At 33.8% G+C, this 14297-nt stretch overlaps 1 protein-coding gene and 1 long non-coding RNA gene across 3 annotated transcripts; one reads left to right on the top strand and one right to left on the bottom strand.

Moving 5' to 3' along the window:
• Window positions 1-400: 400 nt before the first annotated feature.
• Window positions 401-11079, bottom strand: LOC123884952 (lipid droplet phospholipase 1-like). Of its 2 annotated transcripts, none has more exons than XM_045934184.1 (10): window positions 10569-11079; window positions 8908-8975; window positions 8392-8462; window positions 7976-8254; window positions 2740-2903; window positions 2598-2653; window positions 2254-2306; window positions 2054-2174; window positions 1737-1834; window positions 401-674 (listed from the first exon to the last, which is right to left on the bottom strand). In XM_045934184.1, exons 1-10 carry the CDS (start codon window positions 10871-10873, stop codon window positions 603-605), a joined length of 1287 nt encoding a protein of 428 aa, XP_045790140.1. In that variant the 5' UTR covers window positions 10874-11079; the 3' UTR covers window positions 401-602. The 2 variants fall into 2 exon arrangements, with proteins under 2 accessions (XP_045790140.1, XP_045790139.1); XM_045934183.1 differs by having other exon boundaries at window positions 1737-1829; window positions 10569-11053.
• Window positions 11080-12010: 931 nt separating this feature from the next.
• LOC123884955 lies at window positions 12011-13012 on the top strand. The gene is made up of 3 exons (XR_006801036.1): window positions 12011-12117; window positions 12351-12521; window positions 12602-13012. It is a non-coding gene; the product is annotated as an uncharacterized LOC123884955 (long non-coding RNA).
• The last annotated feature ends 1285 nt before the right edge of the window (window positions 13013-14297 follow it).

Genomic DNA, 14297 nt, shown 5'->3' with positions numbered 1-14297 from the left:
TTAACAAATGAAAAGGTTACCGGTTAAACTCTCCCACTAACAAAAATGACAAATACTAACATGTCTTTAAAATAAATTCTATATCCACAATTTTATTCGCACCACACATCAAATATTTGTAAAATTTTCTTTCACACCGTACAATTACTACAAAATAAGAGAATGTGTCTTACTAAAAGATCTTTGCAAAAATCTTTTTAAGTGCTAGTCATATAGTTAAAATTTGTGTGCACATTTTATTAAATATGCAAGAACAGTATAACACTAGCTATATGATGACGACGAAGACGACGACAACAACAAAAGATCAATGCAGAAATAAATGAACAATTATTAGGAATCAGATTGAAGTTGCCAAATCCAAGTGTGCTATAGGACTTGTACAGCATACAAAAATATATACACAACAAAATATAGCAGCTTTTTCAATAACATTAATTTATGAAGGAACCACTAAATAGCAGGTCTCATATACATAAAGATGCATTAAATCAACAGTCCATGCCACAATAAAATGTACAACACTTCCTTCATCCGTGAAGGATGACGATGCAAAACATTCAAGCAACATTGATTTGTTGACATCAAACTTTACAAAAAGACTAAAGATGGAAGTTGTCTATCATATGATATACCACATCAGCGCCATCTGAATTCAACCAGTAGGTTTTCACCTGATCGAGAGCAACCACCCAAAACAAAGAACATCAATCTAAAGCAGTATCTTCGTAAAAAGAGCCTACTTGCTACATAATTTTTCAAAGCTTGCAAGTTTAATTGCTTCCTCTCCAAATGAAAATGTGAGAGAAGATTCGGAGCGAGTAAAATTCAAAATCTAATATGCAAAGCCAAAAACTGGTTTAACTTCTATCAAGAAAAAAATTCTAAATCTCAAATATATATCAAAAACTTCAGTTTGATGTGTCAATGCCCAGGAAGTGACAAATTCTTGGAATGGTAACAGGAGGCAGAAGCAACAGACAATAATAGAGTGCTCAATCCCGTCACACACACCGCAATGAAATTATAAGAGCATTAGCTGAAATTTCCAAGTGCTATATAGAGTATTGTTTTTTTTATTGGGGATTGGACTAGATTGCAGTACTTCATAGGCTTTACGAAGCCAAAATTGTATAAGATCATCAGGTTTAGTCTTGAGACCTGGTTATCTGCAGGTCCTGTTTATAGCACTAAGATGTATTTGAGCCTTAGTTAAATTCATAATTCATATCTTATATTGTATGTTTTCCTAAGCATTCCTAATTGATAAAGTTTGAAAAAATTTGAAATCATTGTAAGATGTAAAAATTTCTATAGTTAGTATTTGACATAATGCTCTTATTTCAAGAATAATCATCATCACTGTTACAAGTTTATTTTATGAGATTACTATCTTCAAGGTAGTGTGTGAACCAAACTCACAAGCGAAGCCTCGTTTAAATTTCACTAGAACATTCTAAAACCCCAATAATTTATTTTTGTATGAGTCAACTCACCTAGATCTATTTCCTTGTCACACAGAATATAATACTTTATCTCATAAACCTAATTTAACTTTTGGGAAAAATCATTGGACATAACATGATTTCCTATAAAAGCAGAAATAGAATGGTGCCCCAAATGCTAAAGCAGAATATCAAGTTACATACAAAACGTGAAGAAAGTATTTTTAAAAGACTGCATCAAAAGGATATCACACAAATTTTGTAGTGAAGATTTAAGATACAAAGCCGTACCTGAATTGTACTGTGAGCAACGTAGCGCTGTTTACTTGTCTCAAAGCTAACATCCACTCGTTCCCAAGGCACCTGAGTGAGACCCCTTATCATCTTCTCTACATTAAGGAAGAATAAAAGCATCATAAAAATAGGAGCTATCAAGCAGTCTAAGAATCAAAAGAATCAGCTACTAAATAGTTCGTTCATGACAATTCATTACATATTAGTGAGGCAATTCCTGAATGAGGATGAGCTACTGTTAACATTATTTTCGAAGATTAGAACATTTTCATTATATTACAAAATTAACTTGCGTTTTGAAATAAGGGAAGAACCTTCTAAGTCAACCGTTTGGCCTCCAACATTTGAAGACGCTTTATTGTAAAATTCTTTGGTGTTCTCTCCTTCAACATAAACGATGTGTGGGTATTTCGCATCACTTACAATAAGATTGGACTAGCACAAAAGAAAACAGAATTTAGTCTCTGAAAGCAAGGTGAAGCATTAAGCTAGAATATTATTAGAAATTCAATACCTTAGGAAGTTCATGTTGACGGCGAATTGACGAGGTACGCCATCCGACCATCTCTTCAAGCTATGTCAAGAATCATCAGTGTGTAAAAAGTATTTCCTTATTGAAAGTTCTATTAGCACCTTTGTGCCAATTTATAATTGGAAAATTACCAACTTATTATTTGCCAAGTTGACATGGTTTCTAGCTGTCTATAAACTTTTTACAATGCACATAAAACTGCCGCTTCTAAATTTGACATATATGGTCGACTATAGATTCTTAAGTCTTGAGCTTTTTTAATATTGGAAATTTAATAAACATCAAAAACGAATTATTATTCAATATCTAAATTAAAAAGAGGATACGATCATAATTCGCATTTGCATATGCTACCCGACGCTTGAATGCATGTAAAGCTGACCTACACCATCACAAACAATTAGATTGGCAATAAAACAGAAAGGGGTATTATGATCTGTTGAAATTAACTGATACATGAGTACTAACATAAATTTTAGATCGTCAGAGTCATCAACCATCCGCAGGAGAAGAGGAGGTTTTCCACCATCACTGTCCATGAGGAAGAGATGCTTCCCAGATCTCCCGGCAACTAAGTGTGCAGTTTGGGATGCTCTTCTTTCAAGGAAAGGAAGACCGCCAAGTAAAGGAAGCTATAACAAACAACCAATGGAGAAAAACAATGAGATATTTTACTGCGATTCCAATATATGTGCTTGTGTATCTGTTATAATATAAATAGTTTAGTTATAAGTTTTATAATACTATGTAACTAACAGTGATTACGATAACTGCAAATCGTTGTATTTATCGTTGTAAGTTTATATAGCCTACTAAGTAGCTGAGACACTTTGGTTGGTTCACTCATATACCTCGTTTTTCTCTATTCATTTTCTCTTAACATGGTATCTAAAGCCTAAACATGAAACAATCCTAATCCGTGAGAACACAATACTACTACGGCCTACAAGTATATTGTATTTTGCTGAAAAATTGTGTTTCACCTTTGGTTTCCAGCCTCCTTGCTGTGGATACCTTTCTCAGAACTTAAACCTCATTTTTGGTTCACGATTCACTGCTATCATCAGCCGCCTTCCCAACCGGCAACTACTACTGGATATGAAGCGCCTTGTCAAGCCTAACCCATCACCACTAGTGTTGTCTCCAATGGACCCCACCAACTTACTGTGCTTTATCTCAATTTACATTAGTTTATTTCAAGGCTTAATTAGTCAAATGATCCCTTAAAGACATTTTAGGTTTCACAATGGTCCCTTAAAGAAAAAAAGGTCCGGATTGGTCCCTTAAGGACATCTCCGCTAGTCATTTTGGTCCTTTCCGTTAGTTTTTGACAAAAAGCGTTAAATGGTGCAAAAAAACACTGTTCATCTTCTTCCTCCTCCCTTCTTCATCTTCTGCCTCCATTCTTCTTCATCTTTTTCATAAACATCATAAAAAATATACTCAAATCTTCAATCAACCTTCAAACAAACCCTAAAATTCATCTTTTTCCCCAATTTTCCAACATCACCTTCTTCCTCAATTTGTCTCTTCAATTTCCTTCTAAAGCTTAAACCAAGCAAGTATTGGTTGATTTATGTTCAATATCACGTTCTGAAGCTTTTCCAATCGTTAATTTTGCGTGAGTTTGCTTGAATCATGTTTTGGTCATTTTTATGTTCTTAAGTTGTTTCGATTTTCAAAATATAAGCCTCCACTATGAAATCTAAGCATAGATTCATGACCAGTGCTAAAAATCAAGCGAATTTGTGTATTCTTTTATGATTTTTGAAGCCGATTTGAGTTTTTTTGTGAAAGCTCCATTGAAGGTCAATGGTGTGTTCATGGTGAGTCCATTGAAGAAGATGAAGAAATGGAGAGAAAAAATAGTTGTTGATGGTGTATTGCTAGATGTGGTAGACATACAAAATCAAATGGTTACTATTTTGACAAAAGAATCAAAGGTTAAGATTAAATGATTTATTAAGATCTATGGTGGACCACATGTAATGTTGGTCCACCTAATATATTTGGTGTTAATAAATTAACGGAAGGGACCAATGTGGCAAACGTGATATCAATAAGGGACCAATTCAGACTTTTTTTTCTTTAAGGGACCATAATGAAACCTAAAATGTCTTTAAGGGACCATTTAACTAATTAAGCCTTATTTCAATGTCAGCATATTGTGTATGCAATATGCATTGGATGGGGTATAGATACTATTGATGGCTATTCTCAATATGTACTTGGTTATGTTTAACAAAGAGTGGATTTTAGTTGTTTTCTATCTTTAAGACCTTTTATAATTTCTAGTGAAACCCAAACTCATTTTGGTGTTCACATTTGTACTCTATCAATGGGGAGAGTGTTGGCTCTTGGGAGGAGGATTCTTCATTGAAAACCCTTATCATCTGTGCTCCTTTTCTTTTTCTTCTTTCCTAGTTCACGCGTACTACATTATTGGAGTTGCTTCTTCCTGAATTCTGTTTTTTATCAAGACTTTGGGTTTCAAACCCAAATTGAGCACCAAAGTATATAACAACTAATATCACACCACTTATAAAAATTCAGTTACATGAAAACCCTTTACTATCTAATATATTTCTTTTTTGTAGATTTTATGAATTTTAGATAGAAAGATGAGAGAAATAGAAATTTAAATATTATTTTTAATAAGTGGATACTAACTTAACAGAAGCTTGATATAAAAGAGTTTCCAATGGGAGATGGTCTAAGCAAAATCATAATAATAAGTAATATAGAAACTAGAACTAGGAGATAATCTAGGATACTCTACGATTATAAATTGATACTACTATATAAACTAAGATACTCTAACATAATATAAGCATATAAGATATTTCTAATATTCCAACACTCCGCTCAAGCTAAAGCTTCAGGCTTGTTACAAATATCCCCTTTTATCACGAACTGGAGGAAAAATAAACTATGATGGTATTGGGCTTAGACATTGTCCTTTTCCTAAAGCAACCAACTTGTGTTTGGAACATGTCATGGATAGTTCTGTGATTGCTGCCAGCAGCACAGCCATGGTGATGGTCGGACAACGAAACTACCAAAATAAACAACTTAAGTGGGACAAGTATTTGTGACCAGTTCCGACGACTCACCTTGACGTTTCTTGTGCGAAAGGACATCCAGAGACTATTGAATGTTTGCTAAGATCAATGACTAGATAGTATATGCCATTAGAAAGCAACTTAAGACAACAAAGAAACCACACTAAGATAAGAATGGCTTGGACATATGATATATGACATATGACCAACCAACAACTTGGATCTGGCAGCGAGACAAACATACAGTCATTTGGCTTGAGATAAGAAAGAAACAGACCACAAGGATGTGCAAAATCCAGACAAACATACAAAAGAATAAACACTAATCCCTATGTATTGATGTAGACAACCCCTAATCAAAAATATTAAGTGAAATAAGGAAACAAATCATAATAATAACTGTTGAGGTTTTTATGTTGGCTACATTTTGCAAAAACAAGTTATAGCCATAATGCTACATCGGATGCTGTAGCATCGCGTACAGCATTATGATGCTCTGTTTTACGCAGAATTTTTATATCACATCTTTGGAAGATTTGTTTCAGATATAATTTTCGTGCTTATCCAACAAGCCAAGACGTGCCTTGTCCCACAAGTATCTGAAGGCGGTTTATGTGTTATTTATTATTCTGCTATTTATCGCTTTATTTTATTCAGCGTTTGTGATGCTACACCACATGCTGTAGCATCATCTGTAGCATTGTATCCACTGCGTGCCGGAATTTCAATTGGTATCAGAGCAGACATCCTGTTCTGTATCTGGGTGAGCTCCAGGGAAGATACTTTCTGGCATTATGGACAAGGAAGAGGGATATACGGAAGAAGAAGGTGTTGCTTGTATACTTGTGTTCTTATATATGCATGTTTCAAGGGGAGTAAGTATTCTCTGATGGTTGTGTTCATTCTGATATGCATGAGTTGATGTACTCAAGGAGAGTAATTGTTCTCTGATATGCTATTGAGGGGGAGTAGCAGAATATAGCTAGCGTGTTGGTGATCTTGCAACTTATGCTATGATTAAGTAGTGTGCTAGTTTATGTGCTTGGTGTTTGGGGATGTATGAAGTGAGAATTTATTTTTTCTCGGATGTTTTTCTGAAGACTGTTTATGCTGACTGAAGGAGTTTATTTCTCCTATCTTGAATCCACTTTGAGAGTTTATTTCTCTCAGTTTTGGTAAGCTCTGTGAGGCTAGATGTGTTTAATTCCGCTGCTGCATGCCTCTGTTATTTTTTGGTACTGTGGATAACAGCTCACTTGTTACCTTTTTCGAGCTTTTGTTCTCTGGTTATTTGTGTGGGCTATGCCCTGATATTCATTGTACCTGCGTGTGCACCTGGTCTGTAATATGCACTCTGTGGTTTTCTATTCTTTGATACCCGTGGTACTATGTATTCTGTGGTACTGACTTTATTTGTCAGAATTTATGGCTAAAAAGGGGGAGTAATATTTCTGATGTGCATGATGTGATGAAGAATGCTATAGCATCTAGTATAGCATCTGTATGTGTGAATGGTGATGTGCATGTTTTGAGGGGGGAAAAATTTACTTTCTGCTCTGGGTGATGTGCATGCAAGAACTTCAAAAAGCATTTAAACTTGTAGCATAGGGCATGATCATAATCTTATAACCATAGAAATATGGATGATTCATCGTGCTTAGTCATAATCATAGAAATATGGATGCCTTTTATGCTTAGGATTACAATCATAGAAATATGGGTGATTTGGGTCACAGTCATAGCAATATGGGTGACTTAGTTAGTTACAGTCATAGAAATATAGGTAACTTCTACATGCTTAATTATGAATGCACAACATGTATGTCTAATCTGAAGATCAAAGGCAAGAGTTGCACATTGAAGATAGAAGACCAAGATGATTATCTGTCAAAGATTGTTTTAGCCAAAATTTGCCAAAGGGGGAGATTGTTGAGGTTTTTATGTTGGCTACATTTTGCAAAAACAAGTTATAGCCATAATGCTACATAGGATGCTGTAGCATCGCGTACAGCATTATGATGCTCTGTTTTACGCAGAATTTTTATATCACATCTTTGGAAGATTTGTTTCAGGTATAATTTTCGTGCTTATCCAACAAGCCAAGACGTGCCTTGTCCCACAAGTATCTGAAGGCGGTTTATGTGTTATTTATTATTCTGCTATTTATCGCTTTATTTTATTCAGCGTTTGTGATGCTACACCACATGCTGTAGCATCATCTGTAGCATTGTGTCCACTGCGTGCCGGAATTTCAATAACTAAAAAATATAGAAACTAACCCTCGGAGATAACAATGAAATGTTAATCTACAAGTTAACAATGACTAGTATAATTTTAAGTATTTAGAGAAAATTCTAACATTTGTGTTTGAAAATCTACAAAAAAATAAAAAATTATGCAAATATAGTCATTTAAGATCTCAATCAAAGAGTAGAAACAAGACGTTAATTTTTGGAGTACTAGTAAAACTTCAGATACGTGGACTATTGCTACTTAAGAGGACATATGAAGTTAGACTTAAATGCAATCCATGCACATTACTTCTAAAAAAATTGAATTGCAAGATTTATTTGTCCAACAACTTTAAGTAATTAAGTGACTGCCTCAACCAAAATTTTGAGTTGCGGCTCATAGAAAAGTACCTGATTATTTCCTCTTGAACCGAGATGAGGTGTTGCAAACGTTATAAAATTCATTGGCTCTAATCCAGCAATTTTGGCTTCATAAATCTGTTTAAGGCATTGCTTTGAATATTCAGTCGTCTCTTCACTGAAACAGTTTCTGCTGGTACCAACACGTTCCAATTTTGAAGAATTATCATAAAGTCTCCCAATTGCATATCTTGCCACCAAGCCTCCTAAAGAATGTGCGACAAAGGATATCTTCTGCACCTCTGGCCATCGCCTAACCACCGATAGTACCTGGTCAAATACGAAGTAAAACTGAAGGTTTAGATGCAAATGCGTAATGGAAAAACCAACATTATAAATGAAATTTTAAGTAAGTATGAAAAATTAAGATGAACAAAAACAAGGTCATATTATTATTACCAAAATACCTCTTCAGCTAGCCTCTCACCCATTGTGTCAACACCATCAAACGTCAATCTTGAAGAATTGCATTCACTGCCTGTCCATAAATTATCAAGTAGAATGCAACTGATGGTTTTCTTAATAAACAGTGCAAACGATAAATATAAGTTAAACATTGGCAGACTTGGAAATTTCAGGGCAAGACACAGATGAATATCAGAGCAGGAAGATTTAATATTTTGAAAAATATAAAAAAAAAATTAATAAATTTTGGTGATCAGTCACATTTATGTCTGAGAAAGATGTTTTATATCATCTACATGACACATAAAGATGGAGAGAGTTCAGCAAAACAACAAACTAAATTAGAACCTTGAAACTGTCCATGTGTTGTCCGACAACTGACACGTAGATCAGAAACCCAACAAAAGAACTTACATTGCAGTGATATGGTGCATTTCAAATTCTACTAAGTTATCAACAATACTCTGATGCACAGGAAATGTAGCAGCTATATTTATGAAGAAAGTGTGAATGCTTACGGTGCACAATAACTTTATCTGGAAGCCTCTTTACCAACTGCTCTGCCGCATATCTCCAATCAGAAGCACTGAAAAACCAAGCACATTTCACTGTAACCATAGCCCCGCACACATAGTCTATTTCGAAATATCTAACGAACTTCATTGCACAAAAGATAAATGAGAAAATGTTGGACAAGCATTTACAATTAAATTATCCAGCTAACATAATCATAGAATAATGGAACTCTGGTACAAAAACTCAGACCCCCCCCCCCCCCCAAATAATCATAATCTTTTTTAATGATCAAAAGTTAGTAATTAATTGTAAGAAATGTTAGTGAGAAGAATTGAACCCACAACCCCTTATCTCTCTTACGTTCCTCAACTCAAACCATCTTATCACACTCTCCCACAATCATAACTTCCATTTGCTGTCCCGGTAAAGGGTTGGAACGTTGAAGGAGTTAAGAAGGAGGTCCAGGGTTCGATCCCTGGCTACTACTAACATTTCCCCCTCCTCTCTAACAATATGTTCTAACTACTAACATTTGCCTATCAAAATAATAATAATAACTTCCATTTGGTTTTTTGTAGTGGTATATCAAAGATATGTGTGTCTAAAGCTGACGGCTAACCTAACTCGCTATGTTAGTCAATGGACCTGGATTCGCTGCAGTAATAACACCACACAGTTATACGCTATAATCAGTCTCAACCAACGATTTGAGATTGAACAGCTTAGATTACACATTCACTAAACCAATATTAAAGGTTCTCGACCATCAATTTAGAAATTTAAATCGGACGGTCACGGTCGAGATCAATAAATGTGCCATGCAAGCAGAAAATTTGTTTCTGTTAGTTAAGCTGGTACAGTCTGGGTAGTTCTATTTCTATTTCTATCATTTCTAAACCCATCTATAAATAACTAATCGATGTATCAGAAATCAATCAATTAGTAATTTTCATAAGGAAAATGCTTATTGTTACGATAGATTGTTTACAAGAAACACAACAATCTTATGTGGCATCATGTAACTCTTCCAATAATAATCACTCACTACGCCATGTATGGTAAGCCAAAATCTAATAGGTCAAATCTCCTATTTTTGTGAATTCCACTCTTTCTCATTTAAATTATTCTTACTAAATAGCATTGCTCTTTTCAAAATTCTTGAGCATTTACACAAAATATGGAAGAAAAAAATTGGTCTAGTAGCCTAATGACTAAACTCACATTTAAATGGGGTCTGTTGGGTTCGAACCCAAGCCACTGCATTTCAGCTTCTCTACAGCTATTAACTAAGCAGCACTTATGGAACTATTTTTTAATTAATAACACAGTTTTTTCTTGTTTAGCCTTTGGTTTCCAAGGGAATGAGGGCTGATAATTCAGAGTTCAGTCGCAAGGTAATTAAAGTTTAGCCAAAAATTAATTGTTCCCATCAGGAATGGAACTCAGTTCTCCCGAACAAATTGTCCTAGATAAACTCATTAACTATTTGAGCTCAATTACTTGTCAACACAGTTTTTTATTTAACAACTAACTAGTACATACCAATTCTCGAACTAAAATCGAAATTGGAGTCTTAAAAATGATCCAAGTATATAAAGTAATAAAACATACAACTATAGTTAATCCTAATTCCAACCCTAAAATGCATTTAAAACATGATTACCTCCCAGTTATACCATTAACCATAATAACAAGGTGACGAGGAACACGTTTATCCCTGACGGCGGCGTTGAAGAAATCTTGGCCGCCAATTTGAGCGTGAACCTTAAGGCAACGGTTACTGTAGCAACCGGTTGGGCGGAGCAATTGCATTTTGATAGAATTGAAAGAAAGAGAAGGACATAGGAAGAAGCTGGGTCTGGATCGAGTTGTTGTTCCTCCTGAATCGAAGCTGAAAGTGTTGAAGTGTGAACGGGTCGGGTTACGGACGGGTATTCGGAGCACGACGGTGGAGTCCGAGGCGAGCATGAACGATATTTTTTTGGTAAATTCAGGTGAAGCAGTTATGGTGAGTCGATCGAGGTTAAAGTGAAGTTGAATCGAAGATGATCACAAGTTTGCAATCATCATAACTAACTAACTTGAGAGAGTAGATAAATGTCAACGACTCCAAGTCAAAGTCAAATATTCCGCCTAAATTTAAGTTTTCATTTTCAATCCGGCTCGTTTGGAATAATTTATTTTCGCGTGCAACGTAAATAAATAAATTTTTATTTATTATTATAAATTTATTTATTATTATAAGTTTATTAAGATTGTTTATGAGTAAACAGTTTATAAGGTAGTAGTTGCGGTTATTATGTTTTATGCTTCATATTGTATGTTTTGTTGTTCATTTGCGCTCAACCTATTGGTTGGTACTAGGGTGGCAAAATACATGCTACTATGAGGAAGCAATTGCTCTATATTGAACGATGGGGTGTCTATAACATGTAACATTTCAAAATTATTTTAAATATTGGTTCTTACCACACCTCTATTCATTCTTGTAGGCTACTTTTTCGGATGAAAATCAGGATGCAACCATCTGTGAATCTGGATATTTCTCATTGTGGTTTATCTTTGAGTACTATTGGCGAGGTTTGTGTTCACTATGTTGCCTATGAATATTTGGTTGGTATGTTTCAAATTATGCTTTTTTTGAAATGTTTTTTGTCTACTGTTTTCTATTATTGTTGTTAATGTTTTAATATTTTAATTCCTTCAAAATCACATGTCATTGGCCTTCTCATTGGTTTGTCTACTAATCGGGAATACCTCAAGGATGGGAAGGTCACCAAGATAATTGTTCTTGAGTTGACTGACGACACGTTTGTATTTTCAACTTCTTCACCATGATTATGCTGCTCCAAAGATGAGTCATCTGACTCAAGTGAAGAGGATTCTCAAGTATATAAGTGGAACTTGTGATTATGGTATGATGTACTCTCATGGTGAAGACTCTATGTTAGTGGACTATTGTGATGCTGATTGGGCAGGTTGTGCTTATGATAGAAAAAACACTTCTGGAGGTTGTTTCTTCATTGGAAATAATTTAATTTCATGGTTTAGCAAGAAACAAAATAGTTTATCTCTGTCTACTGCTGAAGCAGAGGATATTGCAGCTGGAACCCTAACCCTAACAATTTCCTTTGCAGATTTAGACTCTTTGTTTCTCTGTTTGATTTCCATCAGCTCTAATGTGGATTCTTACACTCCAACCTCAGGTGAAGGTATCTCTTATTCACTTCCTATTTCAAATCTCAATTATTCACTTATTTTTATTTGATTTTGATTTCAAGTACTATTTTGTGTGTGAAATTCGGGAATGTTTAATTGATTTTGCTTTTTATGGACATTATTAGTTTATAATCATTTTTTCCTTGGTAACTCAAATGTGGTAGGTATTCATTCATTAAAATTTTATTTGCATTGATTTTAGTAATTTTTTTGGCGTTGTTGTTAGTTTGAGCGCTTACAAGCTTTAAAGAAGCTCTATGAAGATCCAAATCTGGCTTTCTCAAGGTTTGTTCGGAAAGCGATTGCCGACTGTAGTTGTTGGTTCATACACTAACATAATACCTATTATGTCAGTTGTTCAAGCCAGCATATACAATTCATATACAGATCTTATGAGGTCAATGATTCTTCTTTTGTTAATGTTCATTTCCCTGTTTATTTTATTGCTGATTTGGTCCATATGGTTGATTTTATTAGAGGTTTACTCAAACAATTAGGGGAATACAAGGTGCCATGATTATAAGCGGAAGTTTCCAAATGGTTATGGGATTCTTAGGCTTATGGAGAAATGCTACCAGATTCCTTAGCCCACTTTGTGGTGTCCCTTGTGTAACTTTCACTGGACTTGGTCTCTATCATCTTGGTTTCCCTAGGTATTAGGATATTGAAATCTTTGTTTTTGTTTTGTCCATGGCTGTTATGTTTTGATCTTTTGCATCCTTTGGTTTTTCCTATTTGTGGGATTTGTCTTTCTTTAGTTTCATTGTATTAGGATTTCATGTGGTGCTCCCTGCTATATATATCATGCAATATTATGCACTTAACTCCTTGTAATTACATCTTGTATAATTTGTCTTTTAAGTAAATAAAAAATTGTTTCTAACCAAATTAATTTCTCTTTTTCTTTTGTTAGGCCCTTTCTTTTTAGTGTACTGTGTACTTTGTTGGGTAATTGGGTTGAATATCTTAATTTGCTTGTGGCCCTTCTAATATTATTTGAGATAACTACTAACTTAAGGGCCCGTTTGGTGCACAGGATAAGAGACAGGATAGGATAACTGTATCATATCCTGCCGCAATCCAGTGTTTGGTGATACAACAGGATATGATAAGTTAATCCTGAAGCTTATCCTATCCTGTCTCTCTAGTTATAATTCTTATCCTGAATTTGAGCTGGGTTACCAGCAGGATAGGATAAGAAAAAAAAAACACTGATTTATTTTATAAAATATATTTTAAAATACATAAAATAAAATTAATAAAATATAAATAATAAAACAATTAATTTTTAAATATATATGTGATTTTCTCACAGGGGTAATTTTGTAATTTATATATTCTAAAAAATCAAAATTTTACTAAAATTACAATATTTTAAAGTAAAATGATTATTAAAAAATTGACAAATAGGAATATTAATTTAAATTTTATAAAAAATTAAATATAATTCTTTTGCAATAGTAGTTTGATTATTTACGTATGAGATATATCATATATTTATTTGGCTTATCTAACATGTATATATTATTGAGTTATTTATTTGATCATGATTCATATAAAAAATTAAACTTGATTATTTTCTCATAATTTTTATTTGAAATTATATAAAGTTATTTGATTACCTATTCATATTTTTTATTTATAAAATTAAAAGTATTACAAAATAATTTTAAAAAAATAACAATTGTTTTACAATAGTAATTTTGTCATTATCATTTAAATATGTTATATATCTTATCATATTATTATGAGCTATTAAAAACAAAATATAATAGTTATCATGTTTGTTATCCTGTGTGCACCAAACACAGGATATGATAACTGAGTATAATTGTTATCCTGCTGTTATCATATCCTATCCTTATCCTGTTTTATATCTTATCCTGTCACTATGCTATCCTATCAAGACTAAAGTGATGTTAACTATATTTCTTTTATTTTTGTGACCTAAATCAAGTCAAAGCATATGACAATCCTTGCAAAAATTAGTCTTTATTTTACTAATGGGTAATGGGTAGAAATTATTGTGATAACTTAGTCTCAGCCATTCATTGTGGATATCTTAAATTAGACCCTCGGGCATTTCTTTTTGAAAAGAAAATCCTTGCAAAACATTCTTTCATTTTTGGTTCAAATGTGCCATGGAATTTAGAACATGGCAAGAGTTCTTTGA

Source organism: Trifolium pratense, linkage group LG5 (genome assembly GCF_020283565.1).
Source record: "Trifolium pratense cultivar HEN17-A07 linkage group LG5, ARS_RC_1.1, whole genome shotgun sequence".
Lineage (NCBI taxonomy): Eukaryota > Viridiplantae > Streptophyta > Magnoliopsida > Fabales > Fabaceae > Trifolium > Trifolium pratense.
The sequence above is the reverse complement of the archived record's forward strand: the minus strand, read 5'-3'. Positions and strand labels throughout refer to the sequence as shown.